Source organism: Lepisosteus platostomus, chromosome 6 (genome assembly GCF_059453375.1).
Source record: "Lepisosteus platostomus isolate fLepPlt1 chromosome 6, fLepPlt1.hap1, whole genome shotgun sequence".
NCBI lineage: Eukaryota > Metazoa > Chordata > Actinopteri > Semionotiformes > Lepisosteidae > Lepisosteus > Lepisosteus platostomus.
The window spans coordinates 11946381-11972035 of record NC_142616.1 but is presented as its reverse complement, the minus strand read 5'-3'; the positions used below and the strand labels follow the sequence as shown (position 1 = coordinate 11972035).

At 52.3% G+C, this 25655-nt stretch overlaps 1 protein-coding gene across 1 annotated transcript; it reads right to left on the bottom strand.

Annotated features, from left to right (window-relative positions):
- Window positions 1-317: 317 nt before the first annotated feature.
- Window positions 318-24257, bottom strand: mmp14a (matrix metallopeptidase 14a (membrane-inserted)). The gene is made up of 10 exons (XM_088634278.1): window positions 23588-24257; window positions 9341-9489; window positions 9013-9135; window positions 7912-8219; window positions 7203-7364; window positions 6241-6422; window positions 5361-5499; window positions 4951-5101; window positions 3845-3960; window positions 318-3017 (listed from the first exon to the last, which is right to left on the bottom strand). The coding sequence occupies exons 1-10, from the start codon at window positions 23699-23701 to the stop codon at window positions 2674-2676; spliced, it is 1788 nt and encodes a 595-aa protein (XP_088490404.1). The 5' UTR covers window positions 23702-24257; the 3' UTR covers window positions 318-2673.
- Window positions 24258-25655: the final 1398 nt, after the last annotated feature.

Below are 25655 nucleotides of genomic sequence, written 5' to 3'. Positions count from 1 at the left end.
GCACCCTGCTGGTCAGGTACTGTCTCTGCACCCTGCTGATCGGGTACAGGCCCTGTACCCTGCTGGTCGGGTAGCTCTGCACCCTGCTGGTTGGGTACTGGCTCTGCAGCTGGATGGTCAGGTACTGGCTCTGCACCCTGCTGGTCGGGTACAGGCTCTGCACCCTGCTGGTTGGGTACTGGCTCTGCAGCTGGATGGTCAGGTACTGGCTCTGCACCCTGCTGGTCAGGTACTGGCTCTGCACGCTGGTGCTGCTCCCGGATGAGATCGTGACACTCTCAAGAGGAATAAACACACACACAGGCCCGTACTCGCAATCTCGTTCTGAATGATTTTATTATCATCGTTATTATCAATAATATCATTTCCATTGGATTCATTCGCCGACGCAGACAAAACAAGATCATAGCAAGAACAGCAAACCAGCGGATGTTTTTTTTAAAAAAAACATTTATTCGTTTTTAATATATTTGTGAAATTTTTAATATATCTGGAAAATTAAAAAAACAACAAAACAAGCAATACTACATACAGCCCCCTCCCCCCCAAATCCCACCCCCAAGAAAAGATCCCCCCCCCCAAGTAAAAAAACTGGAATGTTGGACAACTAAAAACCAGCGAAGAGTTTGGACTTCGTGTCACACTCTCTACCTGACCAGCAGGTCACGCCGTGACAACTTCACACAAGACAACACGCCAGGAGTAACGACAACAATTAGAATACCATCAAGAACCGGGATCTGAGGAGAGGAGGAGGAGCTCAAATTGAGACACGGAGGACGAAGCTGATGGGCGGCGCGGGTCTGTCCCGCGCGCACCGTGGGGGGGGTGGAGATGGGGATTTCAGGGTGAGGTGGGGTGCGCTGATGGTGGCGCCGGAGCTGCCTGCTGGGCTGTCGTCCAGTACTGGACAGTGCGGACGGGGGGTGCAGTGTCTGCGTTGTACCAGAGAGGGCGCTCTGGTGTTGACCAGCACCCTGCTGCGTGTTGCCGTGACCTCTGACCTGCGCTGTGTGGAGCAGCAGTAGTAGTAGGGCCCTGCACAAGTGCCGCAGAGTGCAGTGGCCTGTAGTCTGCCCCCGGTGATACTGTCACCCCACCTTCTCTGCCTCAGTACAGGACAACACACGTGCGCTGAAGTACTCTGGACCTCTCTACTCTACTGCACTGAATTACTCTGGGCTTCTCTACTCTACTGCGCTGTTACTCTGGATGTGCACACTGTACTGGGCCTCTCTACTCTACTGTGCTGAATTACTCTGGACCTCTCTGCTCTACTGTGCTGAATTACTCTGGATTTCCACACTGTACTGGACCTCTCTACTCTACTTCGCTGTATGACTATATCTGAACACACTGCACTATAGTACTGTATTACTAAATCTGACCACACTGCACTATAGTACTGTATTGCTGTATCTGACCACTGTATAACTGCACGATGTGTTGTAATGCACTGTAAATCAATGTATCTGTATTGTAGTGTACTACACTGCAGTACTACAGCAGACAATACTGCAGCTCTGCAGTACTGAAATACACCACTCCATGTCTGTACTGCACTGTACGTTACTGCACTGAAGCTCTGCAACACTCCACTGTATCTGTACACTACTGTAGCGCACTGCACTGTATGTGTACCCTACTGTTTGCACTGCACTGTACCTGTGTGACACTGCAGTGCACTGTGCCCATACATTTCTACAGTAGCACTGCACTGCATTTCTACTGTATCTGCACACTATTGTAGTGCACTACATTCGATCTGTATTGTACTGTACATGTATTGCACTATACCGGAACACTGATGAACTACGTGTGCCTGTGCACTACTGTAGTGCACTGGTTTGTACAGTGTTACAGTACTGTATTGTCCTGTACCTGTGCACTACTGTAGTGCACTGCTTTGTACAGTGTTACAGTACTTTACTGTCCTGTACCTGTGCACTACTGTAGTGCACTGCTTTGTACAGTGTTACAGTACTTTACTGTCCTGTACCTGTGCACTACTGTAGTGCACCGCACTGTATCTGTCCAGGACTGTGTGGCGATGCGATCGACTCTTCTGTGTCTGTACTGAGCCCCGGGACAGGGCTACGGAATTCCCTTCGGAAGCAAAGGTAAGGCTGGCGACTTCTTTGAAGCCTGAATCTTGGAATTGAATTTGGAATGAATCAAAATTCAAAAAATAACTAGAGAAATAACACACAGACCAAGGACACTGTATGATACAAGGAGAGACCGATAAACAAACAGCAATCCAGCTGGGCGTCGTGTCCGCAGGGGCGGCGGCAGGGGGAGAGAGGAGGGCGTGAGGGAGGGAGACGGGGGTCGGCGTGCCGCGAGGGGGTGCGTCTCCGCGCGAGAGTGATTGAGACGTGAGCCCCGCCCACCCACCACTGCCCCGCCCACCAGAATACACCCCGCCCACCGAGCACAAGCCCCACCCACAAAGCATAAGCCCCGCCCCTCCATCACATCCCACACCCACCCACCGTGTGCCCCGCCCCTCCAGCTCATGCCCCGCCCACCCAGTACACGCCCACGCCCACCCGGCAGCGCCCCGCCCACCGGCCGCCAGCACACTCCCATCCTGCTCTGCCGCCGCCCCCACCTCCCCCCTCCCCAGGCGTACAGTCGGCACCACACCCCCCGCCGGCCCCCCCCCCCCCTCTACACCTTGTCCAGCAGCGACCTCTGGCAGTACAGCAGCCGGCGCGGTGTGCCGTAGCGCCGGAAGAACAGCACGGCCCCCAGCGCCGCGATGACGCACAGCAGCAGCACCACCGGCACCACCACGGCCGCCGCGCTCAGCCCGCCCCCCGCGCCGCCCTCGTCCACTTCGATGATGACGACCTCGGTGTCGTCCGTCCCCCGGCGCGGAGGCTCCTCGGGCTCCCCCACGCCCTCGCAGCCCATCCAGTCCTGCAGCACCGACTTGGGGTACCCGGGCTCCACCTTCAGCTGCTGGTTGTTAAACTTCCAGTAACGGTTCCCCTTGTAGAAATAGGTGAAGGCTGACAGAGAGCGAGAGAGAGAGAGAGAGAGAGAGAGAGAGAGAGAGAGAGAGAGAGAGAGAGGGGTTCATACAGACACACTGACTGGACACTCCAGTACATTAACACTGCACTGAGAGAGAGGGGTTCATACAGACACACTGACTGACTGGACACTCCAGTACATTAACACTGCACTGAGAGAGAGGGGTTCATACAGACACACTGACTGACTGGACACTCCAGTACATTAACACTGCACTGAGAGAGAGGGGTTCATACAGACACACTGACTGACTGGACACTCCAGTACATTAACACTGCACTGAGAGAGAGGGGTTCATACAGACACACTGACTGGACACTCCAGTCCATTAACACTGCACTGAGAGAGAGGGGTTCATACAGACACACTGACTGACTGGACACTCCAGTACATTAACACTGCACTGAGAGAGAGGGGTTCATACAGACACACTGACTGACTGGACACTCCAGTACATTAACACTGCACTGAGAGAGAGGGGTTCATACAGACACACTGACTGGACACTCCAGTACATTAACACAGCACTTAGAGGAAGACAGGTAGTGTGACAGACAGGCAGAGTGTGAATCAGAGATGAAGACAGGTAGTGTGACAGACAGGTAGCGTGTGAATCTGAGAGGAAGACAGGCAGTGAGACAGACAGGTAGCGTGTGAATCTGAGAGGAAGACAGGTAGTGAGACAGACAGGTAACGTGTGAATCTGAGAGGAAGACAGGTAGTGTGACAGACAGGCAGAGTGTGAATCAGAGATGAAGACAGGTAGTGTGACAGACAGGTAGGCTGTCGGGCTCCACTGTACCTCCATCTTTGCCCATGAAGGCGGCGCGAGGAGCGTCGGGGACCCCCTCCCACACGCTGATGGGTTTGGGGTAGTCGGCATCGACCGTCCTCATCTCCTCATTGAAGCGGTAATATCTGGCAGACAAGGACAGGGCGCACACTGTTACTGCCTGTCTGAGTGTGGCTGCCTGCGCAGGGCGTGTCTCATCTGCACTGCGCTGTCTCGGAGACCAGAAGAGACTCACTGACTGAGACAGAGCAGGGGAGACTCACTGACTGAGACACAGCAGGAGAGACACACTGACTGAGACTCACTGACTGAGACACACTGACTGAGACACACTGACTGAGACACACTGACTGAGACACACTGACTGAGACACAGCAGGAGAGACACACTGAGAGACTCACTGAGAGACTCACTGACTGAGACACAGCAGGAGAGACTCACTGAGAGACTCACTGACAGACACAGCAGGAGAGACTCACTGAGAGACTCACTGACTGAGACACAGCAGGAGAGACACACTGAGAGACTCACTGACTGAGACACAGCAGGAGAGACTCACTGAGAGACTCACTGACTGCTGTGCCTGTTTGCTGGGATATGGTTCAGTACTGTAGTGTGTCTGTGTCGCTCCTCTCTCACCCCAGCCTCTACTGCAGACTGTCCCTGCCCCTTTCTCTGTCCCTGAGTCTTTGGGGGACTCGAGACTCGTCTAAACAGCCCCAGGTAATGATTATACTCTGTTATTGTCTCTCTCCCTGTCTCCCTCTCTCGCAGACAGAGAGGCGTCAGTGCCACTATAATTACAGCTCTTGCAGGTCGAAGGAAAGGAGAGAGGAGGAGGAGAGCCTGACAGAGACTCTGGGGCTGTGGGCAATCACACAGAGAGACAGACAGACCCAGGCTCTGGGCTGGACAATCACACAGAGAGACAGACAGACCCAGGCTCTGGGCTGGGCAATCACACAGAGAGACAGACAGACCCAGGCTCTGGGCTGGACAATCACACAGAGAGACAGACAGACAGACAGACCCAGGCTCTGGGCTGGACAATCACACAGAGAGACAGACAGACCCAGGCTCTGGGCTGGACAATCACACAGACAGATAACACTTACTTGCTGCCCCTGAAGAAGTACGTCTTTCCATTGGGCATCCAGTACAGAGCAGCATCGATGCGGTCCTTGGGCAAGCCTGAGCCCAGCTCCTTCAGAGGCTTGGGATACCCAGGCTGAAGACTTGCCTCCCCAAACACCCAGTGCCTGTCTCCTGCACAAAAGGACAGAGGGGTTCATACAGACACACTGACTGACTGGACACTCCAGTACATTAACACTGCACTGAGAGAGAGGGGTTCATACAGACACACTGACTGACTGGACACTCCAGTACATTAACACTGCACCGAGAGAGAGGGGTTAATGCTGAAAAAGATATACATTGAAGTGTGGAATTATAGAGTCTAAAAGAATACTATGTATACTATGTAATACTAATGGAGAGATAGAAAGAATAGGGAGGGACTCACCCTTGAAGAAGACAAATTTCCCATCTTTTCTTTCATAGGCAGAGTTAATGGAACTAGGGAGCCCCCTCCAGAAGTGTCCAATTGGCAAGGGGTATCCCTCCATCACCCGGTTATCACGGACACGCCAGAACCACTTCTCCTGCAGAGAGAGAGGGGTTCACACAGACACACAGTACATTAACACTGCACTGAGAGAGAGGGGTTCATACAGACACACTGACTGACTGGACACTCCAGTACATTAACACTGCACTGAGAGAGAGGGGTTCATACAGACACACTGACTGACTGGACACTCCAGTACATTAACACTGCACTGAGAGAGAGGGGTTCATACAGACACACTGACTGACTGGACACTCCAGTACATTAACACTGCACTGAGAGAGAGGGGTTCATACAGACTCACTGACTGACTGGACACTCCAGTACATTAACACTGCACTGAGAGAGAGGGGTTCATACAGAGACACTGACTGACTGGACACTCCAGTACATTAACACTGCACTGAGAGAGAGGGGTTCATACAGACACACTGACTGACTGGACACTCCAGTACATTAACACTGCACTGAGAGAGAGGGGTTCATACAGACACACTGACTGACTGGACACTCCAGTACATTAACACTGCACTGAGAGAGAGGGGTTCATACAGACACTGTGCCTTGTCCTTGGGGCAGGGTGACTTTTACCATGATCTCACTGTGCTTTCGTCCACATTATCGTAATTTTACTTTTGCCACGAATTAATTGAGCTTTACGGTCTTGTGACTTGAAAGAAATCTTGTAAGGGATTGTGTGCGAGCCGTGCTCAGGACAGTGCTGATCCTATTCGGACTGCAGTGTGAGCGTCGCTGGTGCTGGGTCAGGCTGTACCTTGAAGACGAACATCTCCCCTCGCAGGATGGCAATGGTGTCGAAGTGACCTTCACAGATGTTGGGGCCGTACGGCGGACCTGCTGGGGGCTTTCCAGGACTTCCTGGGGTCTTAGGGGGGCGTGGCGTGACCCTGGGGGGTGGGGGTGTCACTGGAATTCTGGGTGGACCATGGGAACTGCCTGAACCAGAGAGAGAGGGGTTAATACAGACACACTGACTGGACACTCCAGTACATTAACACTGCACTGAGAGAGAGGGGTTCATACAGACACACTGACTGACTGGACACTCCAGTACATTAACACTGCACTGAGAGAGAGGGGTTCATACAGACACACTGACTGACTGGACACTCCAGTACATTAACACTGCACTGAGAGAGAGGGGTTCATACAGACACACTGACTGGACACTCCAGTCCATTAACACTGCACTGAGAGAGAGGGATTCATACAGACACACTGACTGACTGGACACTCCAGTACATTAACACTGCACTGAGAGAGAGGGGTTCATACAGACACACTGACTGACTGGACACTCCAGTACATTAACACTGCACTGAGAGAGAGGGGTTCATACAGACACACTGACTGACTGGACACTCCAGTACATTAACACTGCACTGAGAGAGAGGGGTTCATACAGACACACTGACTGACTGGACACTCCAGTACATTAACACTGCACTGAGAGAGAGGGGTTCATACAGACACACTGACTGACTGGACACTCCAGTACATTAACACTGCACTGAGAGAGAGGGGTTCATACAGACACACTGACTGACTGGACACTCCAGTACATTAACACTGCACTGAGAGAGAGGGGTTCATACAGACACACTGACTGACTGGACACTCCAGTACATTAACACTGCACTGAGAGAGAGGGGTTCATACAGACACACTGACTGACTGGACACTCCAGTACAGAGAGAGGGGTTCATACTATCTTACCGTACAGTTGCTGGATTCCTTCACGGTCGTCGTCTGGCAGGACGAAGTTCTCAGTGTCCATCCACTGGTAGAATGGTGCCATGATGGCGGACGGGTCACTGGAGTGTTCCAGACCCAGGGCGTGACCCAGCTCGTGCACGGCCACCAGGAACACGTCATTACCTGGAGACAGTCAGGTCCGCACAGACAGGTCAGTAAAAACAGACAGGTGAGCACAGACAGACCGACAGGTCAGTACAGACAGACAGGTCAGTACAGACAGACCGACAGGTGAGTACAGACAGACCGACAGGTCAGTACAGACAGACAGGTCAGCACAGACAGACAGACAGGGGAGCAGAGACAGACAGGGGAGCACAGATAGACAGGGGAGTACTGACAGACAGGGGAGTAGATACAGAAAGACAGGTCAGCAGAGACAGACAGGGGAGTACCAACAGACAGGGGAGCACAGACAGACAGGTGAGTAATACAGAAAGACAGGTGAGCAGATACAGACCGACAAGTGAGTACAGACAGACAGGTCAGCACAGACAGACTGACAGGGGAGTACCAACAGACAGGTGAGTACAGACAGACAGGTGAGCAGATACAGACCGACAGGTGAGTACAGACAGACAGGTCAGCCTGTACTCACAGACAGAAAGGGGAGTACCAACAGACAGGTGAGTACAGACAGACAGACAGACAGACAGGTGCAGGGTCTGACCATGCAGGTCTCTGTTCCCGATGGTCCAGGGCTCAGCGGCGTCGAAGTGGGTGTCGCCCCCTATGCCCGGCCCGGGGAAGTACGCGTGGGCCAGGAAGCCGCCCTCGCCGTCGAAGGGCGTGCTGTCGCCGTGGAAGCCGTCGGCGAAGAAGAGCATGATGTCGGCGAACTTCTCCACCTTGTCGCGGACCAGGTGGTAGGGGATCTCCCGGAAGCGCAGGGGCGTCACGCTCTCCCACACCCTGAAGGCCTGGCGGATGGCCTCCTGCGTCTCGTACTCGCCCACCTTCGGGGTGTAGTTCTGGATACTGGGGGACAGCGGCTTCACTCAGGGGCCGCCGGCCGGCAGAGACTCTCTGGCTCATCTGCAGACTCCAGATGGGTACTACCACTGCTGCTGCACCGTTACTCCTCTGCTACTCCACCGCAACTACCGCTCTGCTGCTGGACTGTTACTCCTCTGCTACTCCACCGCAACTACTGCTCTGCTACTGGACTGTTACTCCTCTGCTACTCCACCGCAACTACTGCTCTGCTGCTGCACCGTTACTCCTCTGCTACTCCACCGCAACTACCGCTCTGCTGCTGCACCGTTACTCCTCTGCTACTCCACTGCAACTACCGCTCTGCTGCTGCACTGTTACTCCTCTGCTACTCCACTGCAACTACCGCTCTGCTACTGGACTGTTACTCCTCTGCTACTCCACTGCAACTACCGCTCTGCTCCTGCACCGTTACTCCTCTGCTACTCCACTGCAACTACCGCTCTGCTACTGCACCGTTACTCCTCTATTACTCCACTGCAACTACCGCTCTGCTTCTGCACCGTTACTCCTCTGCTACTCCACTGCAACTACCGCTCTGCTACTGCACCGTTACTCCTCTCCTACTCCACTGCAACTACCGCTCTACAACTGCACAGTTACTCCTCTACTACTCCACAGCAGCTACTCCTCTACTACTGCACAGTTACTCCTGAACTACTCAGCAGTAACTACTCTTCTACTACTCTCTAGATACTCCGTAAATACTTCACAGTAACTATTGTACAACTCCATTGTTACTCCTCGGTTACTCCTCTGCTACTCCCGGGATACTCACCAGTAGGTGATCTCGTTCTTCTCCCACTTCAGCCCCTGAATGGCGAAACGTTTCCTCCTCAGGTTGCTTTTCAGCTCGGAGCCGAATTTGTCAGGAACGCCACAGCGGGGTCGCTCCATCGCCCTGGCGACCACAGACACCCCCTTAATGACGCGGACACTGACGCTGATGCGCTGACACACACGCCGACACTTACACACACTGACAAGCTGACACACAGTGACACACTCCGACAGACACACGGCCACACCCCTCCGGTCCAGACAGACACACAGATGATCACCCAGGGGCTCGGGCCAGGGCGACTGAGGATTCCTGGGGTGCTGACCTCAGTGTCGCCTCGTCCAGGACCCCGGTGACGGGCAGCCCGTAGAACCTCTGCATGGCGGAGATGGCGGCGGACATGGACTTGGGGGAGCGAACCATGTGCGTGCGCAGATCACCAGGGGGCAGATACCCGTACTGCTGAAGCCAGGCCTGGCACAGAGAGAGAGACAGGTCCTCACCAACTGACTGAGAGAAACACACTGTAATACATGCACACTGCACTGAGAGAGAGGGGTTCATACAGACCCACTGACTGACTGGACACTCCAGTACATTAACACTGCACTGAGAGAGAGGGGTTCATACAGACACACTGACTGACTGGACACTCCAGTACATTAACACTGCACTGAGAGAGAGGGGTTCATACAGACACACTGACTGGACACTCCAGTACATTAACACTGCCCTGAGAGAGAGGGGTTCATACAGACACACTGACTGACTGGACACTCCAGTACATTAACACTGCACTGAGAGAGAGGGGTTCATACAGACACACTGACTGACTGGACACTCCAGTACATTAACACTGCACTGAGAGAGAGGGGTTCATACAGACACACTGACTGACTGGACACTCCAGTACATTAACACTGCACTGAGAGAGAGGGGTTCATACAGACACACTGACTGACTGGACACTCCAGTACATTAACACTGCACTGAGAGAGAGGGGTTCATACAGACACACTGACTGACTGGGCACTCCAGTACATTAACACTGCACTGAGAGAGAGGGGTTCATACAGACACACTGACTGACTGGACACTCCAGTACATTAACACTGCACTGAGAGAGAGGGGTTCATACAGACACACTGACTGACTGGACACTCCAGTACATTAACACTGCACTGAGAGAGAGGGGTTCATACAGACACACTGACTGACTGGACACTCCAGTACATTAACACTGCACTGAGAGAGAGGGGTTCATACAGACACACTGACTGACTGGACACTCCAGTACATTAACACTGCACTGAGAGAGAGGGGTTCATACAGACACCCTGACTGACTGGACACTCCAGTACATTAACACTGCACTGAGAGAGAGGGGTTCATACAGACACACTGACTGACTGGACACTCCAGTACATTAACACTGCACTGAGAGAGAGGGGTTCATACAGACACACTGACTGACTGGACACTCCAGTACATCAACACTGCACTGAGAGAGAGGGGTTCATACAGACACACTGACTGACTGGACACTCCAGTACATTAACACTGCACTGAGAGAGAGGGGTTCATACAGACACACTGACTGACTGGACACTCCAGTACATTAACACTGCACTGAGAGAGAGGGGTTCATACAGACACACTGACTGACTGGACACTCCAGTACATTAACACTGCACTGAGAGAGAGGGGTTCATACAGACACACTGACTGACTGGACACTCCAGTACATGAACACTGCACTGAGAGAGAGGGGTTCATACAGACACACTGACTGACTGGACACTCCAGTACATTAACACTGCACTGAGAGAGAGGGGTTAACACAAACAGTATGAGCAGACATGCGCAACATGTCACACTTGACTGGAGAGGTTTCCCAGAGAAACAGGGCTCTACCCATTCAGTGAGTGAAACATTAACAGCCATGCAAGCAGTGTGTGTGGGCGTCTGTTTACACAGACTGGGAAAGTGACTTTGGACCAAAACCAGCATTTACTATTCAGAAGAGTTTCATTCCTAGAATAACAACAGTGCCTCTACCTATCGAAACAGTGCAACATATTCATATTTACAATAAAAGAACAGATACAGGACTAATGTGTCACTTGTGTAACTCTTACTGGACACACTGTATACACACACACCCCTGTACAGACTCTTACTGGACACACTGCATATATACACACACACACCCCTGTACAGACTCTTACTAAAGACACTACAGACCTCCTGACTGGAGGATCTCGCCCAGCTGTGTCTGGAGAGCAGTCAGGGTGTCGGCTTCAACAACATGGCTGGACGAATGTTCCCCACCCCCACCACCCTCTGTGTAAAGCCTCCTGTCCTCAGCGCATTTCCCCCAATAGCTCCAGTTCTGCCCTCTGGGTCCTGTACCCAAGATGTCCTCCTCTGCCCCTGCGCTTATCGCGCCCGGCGAATAGGTCAAGCTGGTCGCCAGAGGTCAACAGAGGGTCAAGCAGCGTCTGCAGGGTGTTGAATCGGTGATCAGCGTGATCTGCAGCGGCAGCAGCGTTCAGTTCACCACGCGCGCCACCCCGGCGAAACAGAGACGGAGCGGGGCGTGAGAGAGCCCCCTCTACATGCGTTCAGGAAATGAAAAAGATAAACCTCTGGACACTCGTCTGGGTGGGACTGACACCCCATCCTGACTACTGACCTGCTGGAGAGGCCAGTGGAATGGGCGACCTTTGACCTGTCCCCTTTGACCTGTACAGACACTGTGTGTTTGGGGGTCTCCAGGTGTACAGACACTGTGTGTTTGGGGGTCTCCAGGTGTACAGACAGTGTGTGTTTGGGGGTCTCCAGGTGTACAGACACTGTGTGTTTGGGGGTCTCCAGGTGTACAGACACTGTGTGTTTGGGGGTCTCCAGGTGTACAGACAGTGTGTGTTTGGGGGTCTCCAGGTGTACAGACAGTGGGTGTTTGGGGGTCTCCAGGTGTACAGACAGTGTGTTTGGGGGTCTCCAGGTGTACAGACAGTGTGTTTGGGGGTCTCCAGGTGTACAGACAGTGGGTGTTTGGGGGTCTCCAGGTGTACAGACAGTGTGTTTGGGGGTCTCCAGGTGTACAGACAGTGTGTTTGGGGGTCTCCAGGTGTACAGACACTGTGTGTTTGGGGGTCTCCAGGTGTACAGACAGTGTGTTTGGGGGTCTCCAGGTGTACAGACAGTGGGTGTTTGGGGGTCTCCAGGTGTCCAGACAGTGTGTTTGTGGGTCTCCAGGTGTACAGACACTGTGTGTTTGGGGGTCTCCAGGTGTACAGACAGTGTGTGTTTGGGGGTCTCCAGGTGTACAGACAGTGTGTGTTTGGGGGTCTCCAGGTGAACAGACACTGTGTGTTTGGGGGTCTCCAGGTGAACAGACACTGTGTGTTTGGGGGTCTCCAGGTGTACAGACAGTGTGTTTGTGGGTCTCCAGGTGTACAGACAGTGTGTTTGGGGGTCTCCAGGTGTACAGACACTGTGTGTTTGGGGGTCTCCAGGTGAACAGACACTGTGTGTTTGGGGGTCTCCAGGTGAACAGACACTGTGTGTTTGGGGGTCTCCAGGTGTACAGACAGTGTGTGTTTGGGGGTCTCCAGGTGTACAGACAGTGTGTTTGGGGGTCTCCAGGTGTACAGACAGTGTGTTTTGGGGGTCTCCAGGTGTACAGACAGTGTGTGTTTGGGGGTCTCCAGGTGTACAGACAGTGTGTTTGGGGGTCTCCAGGTGTACAGACAGTGTGTTTGGGGGTCTCCAGGTGTACAGACAGTGGGTGTTTGGGGGTCTCCAGGTGTACAGACACTGTGTTTGGGGGTCTCCAGGTGTACAGACAGTGTGTGTTTGGGGGTCTCCAGGTGAACAGACAGTGGGTGTGTGTGGGATGAGACTCTTCAAGAGGCAGACAAACTGCGTCGCCACTTTAACCACAGAGACTTGCTGTGAAATTACAGGGAATGTCTTTACAATTCAGTCCAAACCTCAAACTCGCATACTGTCTCCTCTCACTGCTCACTGCTCACAATCCCATCCTGCTACAGGCTCTCAATCCTTCTGTCTGTCCTCTCTCTCAGTGTAGTGTTAATGTACTGGAGTGTCCAGTCAGTGTGTCTGTATGAACCCCTCTCTCTCAGTGCAGTGTTAATGTACTGGAGTGTCCAGTCAGTCAGTGTGTCTGTATGAACCCCTCTCTCTCAGTGCAGTGTTAATGTACTGGAGTGTCCAGTCAGTGTGTCTGTATGAACCCCTCTCTCTCAGTGCAGTGTTAATGTACTGGAGTGTCCAGTCAGTGTGTCTGTATGAACCCCTCTCTCTCAGTGCAGTGTTAATGTACTGGAGTGTCCAGTCAGTCAGTGTGTCTGTATGAACCCCTCTCTCTCAGTGCAGTGTTAATGTACTGGAGTGTCCAGTCAGTGTGTCTGTATGAACCCCTCTCTCTCAGTGCAGTGTTAATGTACTGGAGTGTCCAGTCAGTCAGTGTGTCTGTATGAACCCCTCTCTCTCAGTGCAGTGTTAATGTACTGGAGTGTCCAGTCAGTGTGTCTGTATGAACCCCTCTCTCTCAGTGCAGTGTTAATGTACTGGAGTGTCCAGTCAGTGTGTCTGTATGAACCCCTCTCTCTCAGTGCAGTGTTAATGTACTGGAGTGTCCAGTCAGTCAGTGTGTCTGTATGAACCCCTCTCTCTCAGTGCAGTGTTAATGTACTGGAGTGTCCAGTCAGTGTGTCTGTATGAACCCCTCTCTCTCAGTGCAGTGTTAATGTACTGGAGTGTCCAGTCAGTCAGTGTGTCTGTATGAACCCCTCTCAGTCAGAGGGTCTATTAATTTCTCTTTCCTTCTCTAAATTTAATTTACCTGTGATTCACAGTGTTTGTATGTCGGTGTTTGTCTTAATTATAGTGCATTTTGTGTGTGTTCAAAGATGAGGTAGTGTCTGTGTTTCTTTCCGGGCTCACAGTGATGATGTCAGTTTGTCAGTAAGTTTGCTTTAAGTTAATCCATTAAAAACTTTCAAATCGGTTTTATGAAAAAATTACAGAGAAGCCCTCAGCAATAAACACACAACAGGACAGGAGAAAGGAGATCACAGAGAATCCCTCAGTAATAAACACACACAACAGGACAGGAGACACAGTGAGAGAGAGAGGAGATCACAGAGATGCACTCAGTAATACACACACAACAGGACAGGAGACACAGTGAGAGAGAGGAGATCACACAGAAGCCCTCAGTAATACACACACACAACAGGACAGGAGACACAGTGAGAAAGAGGAGATCACAGAGAAGCCCTCAGTAATACACACACACAACAGGACAGGAGACACAGTGAGAGAGAGAGGAGATCACAGAGAAGCCCTCAGTAATACACAAACACAACAGGACAGGAGACACAGTGAGAGAGAGGAGAGATAATGGGATCATAGCAGATGATTACATAACTATTATCTTCTTTCATTTGGTAATGTCTATTTCTGTTTTTCTGCTTTAATTTCTAATTTGAAACATAAACTTCCCATTTTGTTTCCAGTGCGTCATGCACACTGAGTCTATTCTGGGTTAAAATTATACAGAATATAATAAAGAAGAACTTAATACAAAGAGAGAGAGGGGTTAATACAGACACACTGACTGGACACTCCAGTCCATTAACACTGCACTGAGAGAGAGGGGTTCATACAGACACACTGACTGGACACTCCAGTCCATTAACACTGCACTGAGAGAGAGGGGTTCATACAGACACCCTGATTGACTGGACACTCCAGTACATTAACACTGCACTGAGAGAGAGGGGTTCATACAGACACACTGACTGACTGGACACTCCAGTACATTAACACTGCACTGAGAGAGAGGGGTTCATCAGACACACTGACTGACTGGACACTCCAGTACATTAACACTGCACTGAGAGAGAGGGGTTCATACACACACTGACTGACTGGACACTCCAGTACATTAACACTGCACTGAGAGAGAGGGGTTCATCAGACACACTGACTGACTGGACACTCCAGTACATTAACACTGCACTGAGAGAGGGGTTCATACAGACACACTGACTGACTGGACACTCCAGTACATTAACACTGCACTGAGAGAGAGGGGTTCATACAGACACACTGACTGGACACTCCAGTACATTAACACTGCACTGAGAGAGAGGGGTTCATACAGACACACTGACTGACTGGACACTCCAGTACATTAACACTGCACTGAGAGAGAGGGGTTCATACAGACACACTGACTGACTGGACACTCCAGTACATTAACACTGCACTGAGAGAGAGGGGTTCATACAGACACACTGACTGGACACTCCAGTACATTAACACTGCACTGAGAGAGAGGGGTTCATACAGACACACTGACTGACTGGACACTCCAGTACATTAACACTGCACTGAGAGAGAGGGGTTCATACAGACACACTGACTGACTGGACACTCCAGTACAATAACACTGCACTGAGAGAGAGGGGTTCATACAGACACACTGACTGACTGGACACTCCAGTACATTAACACTGCACTGAGAGAGAGGGGTTCATACAGACACACTGACTGACTGGACACTCCAGTACAATAACACTGCACTGAGAGAGAGGGGTTAATAACCCCAGGACATTGTACTGGTCTGGACTGGACTGGTATCACAATCCAGGTACAACACTGTGCTGCTCTACTTACTGACTGTGAGTTCTGTGATTTTACCACAATCTCACATGGCTTTACTGCACTGTACTGTGATTTCACCCTGATCTCCTTGGTAAAGCCCAAAGTGACCAGGGTAAAATCACAGTACTGCAGCAGTTCCTGGATTAGAAATGGGATCAGATCAGTTGTCTCTGAGTCTCTGTGTTTCTTTGTCATAAACCCCTCCCTCTCTCTCACATTCCTTCTGTGAGACCACAACAAGTCAGGAAGAGAGAGAGAGAGAAATAAATATACAGGAAGAGAGAGGGGGAGAGAGAGGGATTGAAAATACGGAAGAGAGGGATTGAAGATCAGGGAGGGGGAGAGAGAGAAGGATTGAAGATCAGAGAAAGAGGGAGAGAGAGAGGGATTGAAGATCAGGGAGGGGGAGAGAGAGAAGGATTGAAGATCAGAGAAAGAGGAGAGAGAGAGGGATTGAAGATCAGGAAGAGAGGGATTGAAGATCAGGAAGAGAGGGAGAGAGAGAGGGATTGAAGATCAGGGAGGGAGAGAGAGGGGGGATGGAGAAAGAAAGAGAGAGAGGGATTGAAGATCAGGGAGGGAGAGCGAGGGGGGGTGGAGAGAGAGAGAGGGATTGAAGATCAGGGAGAGGGGGATGGAGAGAGAGGGAGAGAGAGAGAGACTGAGTAAGTTCTTCCTCTCGCTGTGCCAACGGAAAAAACACCCCATCATGGTCAACAAGCGCCGGGCTCCAGCCTGTGTACCGCGGCCCGTCATGTGTCCCGGGCCAGAGCCGACCCGTGTCCCGCCACCACCGGACCCCCCACCCGGACCTCTCTGGCATTCCTGGATCCGTGTCTGAACAAGCTCTTGGAATCACTGCCTCTGGGAACACAGTCTCCCCCTCGAGCACACAGAGCTCACTGTGTCTCCTGTCCTGTTGTGTGTGTGTATTACGGAGGGCTTCTCTGTGATCTTCTCTCTCTCACTGTGTCTCCTGTCCTGTTGTGTGTGTATTACTGAGGGCTTCTCTGTGATCTCCTCTCTCTCACTGTGTCTCCTGTCCTGTTGTGTGTGTGTATTACTGAGGGCTTCTCTGTCATCTCCTCTCTCTCACTGTGTCTCCTGGCCTGTTGTGTGTGTGTATTACTGAGGGCTTCTCTGTGATCTCCTCTCTCTCACTGTGTCTCCTGTCCTGTTGTGTGTGTGTATTACTGAGGGCTTCTCTGTGATCTCCTCTCTCTCACTGTGTCTCCTGGCCTGTTGTGTGTGTGTATTACTGAGGGCTTCTCTGTGATCTCCTCTCTCTCACTGTGTCTCCTGTCCTGTTGTGTGTGTGTATTACTGTGATCTCCTCTCTCTCACTGTGTCTCCTGTCCTGTTGTGTGTGTGTATTACTGAGGGCTTCTCTGTGATCTCCTCTCTCTCACTGTGTCTCCTGTCCTGTTGTGTGTGTGTATTACTGTGATCTCCTCTCTCTCACTGTGTCTCCTGTCCTGTTGTGTGTGTGTATTACTGAGGGCTTCTCTGTGATCTCCTCTCTCTCTCACTGTGTCTCCTGGCCTGTTGTGTGTGTGTATTACTGAGGGCTTCTCTGTCATCTCCTGTCTCTCACTGTGTCTCCTGTCCTGTTGTGTGTGTGTATTACTGAGGGATTCCCTGTGATCTCCTCTCTCTCTCACTGTGTCTCCTGTCCTGTTGTGTGTGTTTATTACTGAGGGATTCCCTGTGATCTCCTCTCTCTCTCACTGTGTCTCCTGTCCTGTTGTGTGTGTTTATTACTGAGGGCTTCTCTGTGATCTCCTCTCTCTCACTGTGTCTCCTGTCATGTTGTGTGTGTGTATTACTGAGGGCTTCTCTGTGATCTCCTCTCTCTCACTGTGTCTCCTGTCATGTTGTGTGTGTTTATTACTGAGGGCTTCTCTGTGATCTCCTCTCTCTCACTGTGTCTCCTGTCATGTTGTGTGTGTTTATTACTGAGGGCTTCTCTGTGATCTCCTCTCTCTCACTGTGTCTCCTGTCCTGTTGTGTGTGTTTATTACTGAGGGCTTCTCTGTGATCTCCACTCTCTCACTGTGTCTCCTGTCCTGTTGTGTTTGTGTATTACTGAGGGCTTCTCTGTGATCTCCTCTCTCTCTCACTGTGTCTCCTGTCCTGTTGTGTGTGTGTATTACTGAGGGCTTCTCTGTGATCTCCTCTCTCTCACTGTGTCTCCTGTCCTGTTGTGTGTGTGTATTACTGAGGGCTTCTCTGTGATCTCCTCTCTCTCACTGTGTCTCCTGTCCTGTTGTGTGTGTTTATAACTGAGGGCTTTTCTGTGATCTCCTCTCTCTCACTGTGTCTCCTGTCCTGTTGTGTGTTTATTACTGAGGGCTTCTCTGTGATCTCCTCTCTCTCACTGTGTCTCCTGTCCTGTTGTGTGTGTGTATTACTGAGGGCTTCTCTGTGATCTTCTCTCTCTCACTGTGTCTCCTGTCCTGTTGTGTGTGTGTATTACTGAGGGCTTCTCTGTGATCTCCTCTCTCTCTCACTGTGTCTCCTGTCCTGTTGTGTGTGTGTATTACTGAGGGCTTCTCTGTGATCTCCTCTCTCTCTCACTGTGTCTCCTGTCCTGTTGTGTGTGTGTATTACTGAGGGCTTCTCTGTGATCTCCTCTCTCTCACTGTGTCTCCTGTCCTGTTGTGTGTGTTTATAACTGAGGGCTTTTCTGTGATCTCCTCTCTCTCTCATTGTGTCTCCTGTCCTGTTGTGTGTTTATTACTGAGGGCTTCACTGTGATCTCCTGTCTCTCACTGTGTCTCCTGTCCTGTTGTGCGTGTTTATTACTGAGGGCTTCTCTGTGATCTCCTCTCTCTCTCACTGTGTCTCCTGTCCACTTGTGTGTGTTTATTACTGAGGGATTCTCTTTGATCTCCTCTCTCTCTCACTTTGTCTCCTGTCCTGTCGTGTGTTTATTACTGAGGTCTTCTCTGTGATCTCTCCTCTCTCTCACTGTGTGTACGGAGAGGACTGGACTCTCACACTGCGTGTCTACGGAGAGGACTGGACTCTCACACTGCGTGTCTACGGAGAGGACTGGACTCTCACACTGCATGTGTACGGAGAGGACTGGACTCTCACACTGCATGTGTATGGAGAGGACTGGACTCTCACACTGCATGTGTATGGAGAGGACTGGACTCTCACACTGCATGTGTACGGAGAGGACTGGACTCTCACACTGCATGTGTATGGAGAGGACTGGACTCTCACACTGCATGTGTATGGAGAGGACTGGACTCTCACACTGCATGTGTACGGAGAGGACTGGACTCTCACACTGGGTGTGTACGGAGACGACTGGACTCTCACACTGGGTGTCTACGGAGATGACTGGACTCTCAGACAGCTTGTGTACGGAGAGGACTGGACTCTCACACTGCATGTGTACGGAGAGGACTGGACTCTCACACTGCATGTGTACGGAGAGGACTGGACTCTCACACTGGGTGTGTACGGAGAGGACTGGACTCTCACACTGGGTGTGTACGGAGAGGACTGGACTCTCACACTGGGTGTGTACGGAGAGGACTGGACTCTCACACTGGGTGTGTACGGAGAGGACTGGACTCTCAGAAAGCGTGTGTACGGAGAGGACGGGATTCTCAGACAGCGTGTTTAAGGAGAGGACGGGACTCTCACACTGCATGTGTACGGAGAGGACTGGACTCTCACACTGGGTGTGTACGGAGAGGACTGGACTCTCAGACCACGTATGTATGGAGAGGACTGGACTCTCAGACAGCGTGTGAATGGAAAGGACTGGACTCTCACACTGGGTGTGAACGGAGAGGACTGGACTCTCACACTGGGTGTGTACAGAGAGGACTGGACTCTCACACTGGGTGTCTAAGGAGACGACTGGACTCTCAGACAGCTTGTGTACGGAGAGGACTGGACTCTCACACTGGGTGTGAACGGAGAGGACTGGACTCTCAGACCGCGTGTGAACAGAGAGGACGGGACTCTCACACTGCGTGAGTATGGAGAGGACTGGACTCTCAGACTGCGTGTCTGCGGAGAGGACTGGACTCTCACACTGCGTGTCTGCGGAGAGGAATGGACTCTCACACTGCGTGTCTGTGGAGAGGACTGGACTCTCAGACTGTGTGTCTGTGGAGAGGACTGGACGCTCAGACTGCATGTCTGCGGAGAGGACTGGACTCTCAGACTGCGTGTCTGCGGAGAGGACTGGATTCTCAGACTGTGTGTCTGTAGAGAGGACTGGACGCTCAGACTGTGTGTCTGTGGAGAGGACTGGACTCTCAGACTGCATGTCTGCGGAGAGGACTGGACTCTCAGACTGCGTGTCTGCGGAGAGGACTGGACTCTCAGACTGTGTGTCTGTGGAGAGGACTGGACTCTCAGACTGTGTGTCTGTGGAGAGGACTGGACGCTCAGACTGTGTGTCTGTGGAGAGAACTGGACTCTCAGACTGTGTGTCTGTGGAGAGGACTGGACACTCAGACTGTGTGTCTGTGGAGAGCACTGGACTCTCACACTGCGTGTCTGCGGAGACGACTGGACTCTCACACTGCGTGTCTGCGGAGACGACTGGACTCTCACACTGCGTGTCTGCGGAGACGACTGGACTCTCACACTGCGTGTGTACAGAGAGGACTGGACTCTCACACTGTGTGTCTGCGGAGAGGACTGGACTCTCAGACTGCGTGTCTGCGGAGAGGACTGGACTCTCAGACTGCGTGTCTGCGGAGAGGACTGGACTCTCAGACTGCGTGTCTGCGGAGAGGACTGGACTCTCAGACTGTGTCTGTGGAGAGAACTGGACTCTCAGACTGCGTGTCTGCGGAGAGGAATGGACTCTCACACTGGGTGTGAATGGAGAGGACTGGACTCTCAGACTGCGTGTCTGCAGAGAGGACTGGACTCTCAGACAGCGTGTGTACGGAGAGGACTGGACCAAGATTTGTTGTGAAAAAGCACCTCAGCACATTTCTCACCCCCCACACAAGTGTTTCCAGGTCCACTTTAACTCCATTGAGCATCTCCTGGCTTTGTGATGACCTGCTTTCCGTCTCTCTCTCCTTCTCTTCCTGCTTCCCTCTCTATCCCTCCCTCTCCCTCCTTCTCTCTCTCTTCTTCCTCACTCTGTGTCTCCTGCTGGAGAGACACTAACAGAACCAGTGCAGAGATCCCTCTCTCTCTCTGTGTGTCTCCTGCTGGAGAGACACTAACAGAACCAGTGTGCAGAGATCCCTCTCTCTCTCTGTGTGTCTCCTGCTGGAGAGACACTAACAGTACCAGTGCAGAGATCCCCCTCTGTGTGTGTGTGTCTGTGTGTGTGTGTCTCCTGCTGGAGAGACACTAACAGAACCAGTGCAGAGATCCCCCTCTGTGTGTGTGTGTGTGTCTCCTGCTGGAGAGACACTAACAGTACCAGTGCAGAGATCCCCCTCTGTGTGTGTGTGTCTGTGTGTGTGTGTCTCCTGCTGGAGAGACACTAACAGAACCAGTGCAGAGATCCCCCTCTGTGTGTGTGTGTGTGTCTCCTGCTGGAGAGACACTAACAGAACCAGTGCAGAGATCTCCCTCTCTGTGTGTCTCCTGCTGGAGAGACACTAACAGAACCAGTGCAGAGATCCCCCTCTCTGTGTGTGTGTGTGTGTGTGTGTGTGTGTGTGTGTGTGTGTGTGTGTGTGTGTGTGTCTCCTGCTGGAGAGACACTAACAGAACCAGTGCAGAGATCCCTCTCTCTGTGTGTCTCCTGCTGGAGAGACACTAACAGAACCAGTGCAGAGATCCCTCTCTCTCTGTGTGTGTCTCCTGCTGGAGAGACACTAACAGAACCAGTGCAGAGATACCTCTCTCTGTGTGTGTGTGTGTGTGTGTCTCCTGCTGGAGAGACACTAACAGAACCAGTGCAGAGATACCTCTCTCTCTCTGTGTGTGTGTGTGTCTCCTGCTGGAGAGACACTAACAGAACCAGTGCAGAGATCCCCCTCTGTGTGTGTGTGTGTGTGTGTGTGTGTCTCCTGCTGGAGAGACACTAACAGAACCAGTGCAGAGATCCCTCTCTCTGTGTGTCTCCTGCTGGAGAGACACTAACAGAACCAGTGCAGAGATCCCTCTCTCTCTGTGTGTGTCTCCTGCTGGAGAGACACTAACAGAACCAGTGCAGAGATACCTCTCTCTGTGTGTGTGTGTGTGTGTGTGTCTCCTGCTGGAGAGACACTAACAGAACCAGTGCAGAGATCCCCCTCTGTGTGTGTGTGTCTCCTGCTGGAGAGACACTAACAGAACCAGTGCAGAGATCCCCCTCTGTGTGTGTGTGTGTGTCTCCTGCTGGAGAGACACTAACAGAACCAGTGCAGAGATCCCCCTCTCTGTGTGTGTGTGTGTCTCCTGCTGGAGAGACACTAACAGAACCAGTGCAGAGATCCCCCTCTGTGTGTGTGTGTGTGTGTGTCTCCTGCTGGAGAGACACTAACAGAACCAGTGCAGAGATCCCCCTCTGTGTGTGTGTGTGTCTCCTGCTGGAGAGACACTAACAGAACCAGTGCAGAGATCCCCCTCTCTGTGTGTGTGTGTGTCTCCTGCTGGAGAGACACTAACAGAACCAGTGCAGAGATCCCCCTCTCTGTGTGTGTGTGTGTGTCTCCTGCTGGAGAGACACTAACAGAACCAGTGCAGAGATCCCCCTCTCTGTGTGTGTGTGTGTCTCCTGCTGGAGAGACACTAACAGAACCAGTGCAGAGATCCCTCTCTCTCTCTGTGTGTCTCCTGCTGGAGAGACACTAACAGAACCAGTGCAGAGATCCCTCTCTCTCTCTGTGTGTCTCCTGCTGGAGAGACACTAACAGAACCAGTGCAGAGATCCCCCTCTCTCAGCCCCTCTACCCCTCCCTCTCCTGACCACAACAACACAGTCCTCACATTCCTGTCTCTTCCCCTTCTCCTCTCTCCACAACTTCAACCAGTCCTCCTCCTGCCTCTGCTCACAGCAACACAGCCTCCAGCTAAAACCCTCTCACTGTATCTGTCTACCTCTGTCCCTCTCACTGTCTGTCCCTCTGTCTCTCTCTGTCCCTCTGTCAGTCTGTCTCTCTCTGTTTCTCTATCAGTCTGTCCCCCCCCCCTCTCTCTCTCTGTCCCTCTGTCTCTGTCCCTCTCTATCTGTCTCTGTCAGTCTGTCCCTCTCTGTCTCTGTCCCTCTCTATGTCTTTGTCAGTTTGTTCCTCTGTCTCTGTCCCTCTCTATCTGTCTCTTGTCAGTGTGGCCCTCTGTCTCTGTCCCTCTCTATCTGTCTCTGTCAGTGTGGCCCTCTGTCTCTGTCCCTCTCTATCTGTCTCTTGTCAGTGTGGCCCTCTGTCTCTGTCCCTCTCTATCTGTCTCTGTCAGTGTGGCCCTCTGTCTCTGTCCCTCTCTATCTGTCTCTGTCAGTGTGGCCCTCTGTCTCTGTCCCTCTCTATCTGTCTCTTGTCAGTGTGGCCCTCTGTCTCTGTCCCTCTCTATCTGTCTCTTGTCAGTGTGGCCCTCTGTCTCTGTCCCTCTCTATCTGTCTCTGTCAGTGTGGCCCTCTGTCCCTGTCCCCGTCAGTCTGTCTCTCTCTGTCTGTCCCTCTCTGTCTCTGTCTCTCTCTATCTGTCTCTGTCAGCCTGGCCCTCTCTCTCTGTCTCTGTCAGCCTGGCCCTCTGTCTCTGTCAGTCTGTCCCTCTCTATCTGTCCCTGTCAGTCTGTCCTTCTCTATCTGTCTCTGTCAGCCTGTCAGTCTGGCCCTCTGGCCCTCTATCTGTCTCATGACATCGCTTTCCCAGTCCGCCCGCCCGCTGTGAGACCCCGGTCTCCCGTGTCTGACCGCCCCCGGCGAGAGACAGGAAGCAGCGCGACTGACCTCCGCTTTGAGCCCGTGCCCGCCGGCCGCTCCCTGCGCCCCCGGGAGCGCGCACAGCCCGCCGGCCACCGCGAGCCACAGCAGCCGGGTCAGCGCCGCCTCGAGCCGTGGCATCCTCCTCGCTCGCGCCGGATCCCCGCCTCGCGTGTCCTCGTCCGCCGCGAGTCCCGACTCTCTCTCCTCCTTCCTCTGCCCTCGGTGACGAGGCTGGATCTCGATCGGGCTCTGTTTCTGTCTCCTAAAAGTGGCGACCTAGCAGGGTTTCTCGAACCCGGCTGCGTCAGCTGTCCTCGACTGCCACGGTCACGCAAGCCGGAGACACGCGTGGGCTCGCCTGCAGACCCGAGAGAGAGAGAGAGCGCGCTCTGCGGGCGAGTTCAGGCAAAAGTTGTCAACTTTTCTGTAGCTCCTGAAAGAGAGGGTTTTTTTCCCTTTTGTTTCTGTGTTTTTGAAAAGAAGTTGTTCTACAAGTTTTTTGCGAGTGTTTTCTTTTCTCCGGGAAGACAGTCCGTTAGCTCCGCCGCTGGAATGAGGCCCCGACTGTCTTTCCTCGTCTCTTTCCTTTGTTTGCTCGCTCCTCGCTGGCGTCCTGGGGTTCTGTCTCCCTCTCCCTCCCTCCCTCTCTCTCTCTCTCCTGCAGACGTGGTGTTTCTGTCCCCACTAAGTCTTGATGCCTCTAGGAAAAGTAAAAAAAAAAAACTTCCGTTTGGTTTCGCCCAGCCCCCAGTCCAGATGTGCCTCCCTCCTTCTCCCTCTCTCCCTCCCTCTCCCTCTCCCTCTCCCTCTCTCCCCCCCCGTGCTCCAGCTCCACTCCTGCCAGCGAACATCAGCAGCCTGTCGCTTGGAGACACGCGGAGAGATTGGCGCACCGCGGCGCCACCTGGTGGTCAGCGCTCCGCTCTGCCTTCGCAGGCAGGAGTTTATGAGTTCAAAACCTGTATGAACCCCTCTCTCTCAGTGCAGTGTTGATGTACTGGAGTGTCCAGTCAGTCAGTGTGTCTGTATGAACCCCTCTCTCTCAGTGCAGTGTTAATGTACTGGAGTGTCCAGTCAGTCAGTGTGTCTGTATGAACCCCTCTCTCTCAGTGCAGTGTTAATGTACTGGAGTGTCCAGTCAGTGTGTCTGTATGAACCCCTCTCTCTCAGTGCAGTGTTAATGTACTGGAGTGTCCAGTCAGTCAGTGTGTCTGTATGAACCCCTCTCTCTCAGTGCAGTGTTAATGTACTGGAGTGTCCAGTCAGTCAGTGTGTCTGTATGAACCCCTCTCTCTCAGTGCAGTGTTAATGTACTGGAGTGTCCAGTCAGTCAGTGTGTCTGTATGAACCCCTCTCTCTCAGTGCAGTGTTAATGTACTGGAGTGTCCAGTCAGTGTGTCTGTATGAACCCCTCTCTCTCAGTGCAGTGTTAATGTACTGGAGTGTCCAGTCAGTCAGTGTGTCTGTATGAACCCCTCTCTCTCAGTGCAGTGTTAATGTACTGGAGTGTCCAGTCAGTCAGTGTGTCTGTATGAACCCCTCTCTCTCAGTGCAGTGTTAATGTACTGGAGTGTCCAGTCAGTCAGTGTGTCTGTATGAACCCCTCTCTCTCAGTGCAGTGTTAATGTACTGGAGTGTCCAGTCAGTCAGTGTGTCTGTATGAACCCCTCTCTCTCAGGACAGTGTTAATGTCCTGGAGTGTCCAGTCAGTCAGTGTGTCTGTATTAACCCCTCTCTCTCAGTGCAGTGTTAATGTACTGGAGTGTCCAATCAGTCAGTGTGTCTGTATTAACCCCTCTCTCTCAGTGCATTACTGACAGACAGGCTCACTGTCTGTTCCTCAGGTTGTGACAGGAGATCACACACTGTATTATTATTATTGAGAGACGGGCTCACTGTCTGTTCCTCAGGCTGTGACAGGAGATCACACACTGTATTATTATTATTGAGAGACAGGCTCACTGTCTGTTCCTCAGGCTGGGACAGGAGATCACACACTGTGCTGCCAGTTCAACTGAGTTCCCTCCTCCCGCTCCCAGTAGGATTGGGACCCGTTGTGATTCTGGCAGGTGTGGGAATTCTGGGATTAGAT

Excerpts from the sequence above, each read along its gene's own strand:
- mmp14a (XM_088634278.1), bottom strand. The coding sequence starts at position 23,701 with ATGCCACGGCTCGAGGCGGCGCTGACCCGGCTGCTGTGGCTCGCGGTG. Across the intron at positions 9,490-23,587 it reads GGCACGGGCTCAAAGCGGAG|GCCTGGCTTCAGCAGTACGG; the intron begins GTCAGTCGCGCT and ends TCTCTGTGCCAG. Across the intron at positions 6,423-7,202 it reads AGGAATCCAGCAACTGTACG|GCAGTTCCCATGGTCCACCC; the intron begins GTAAGATAGTAT and ends TCTCTGGTTCAG.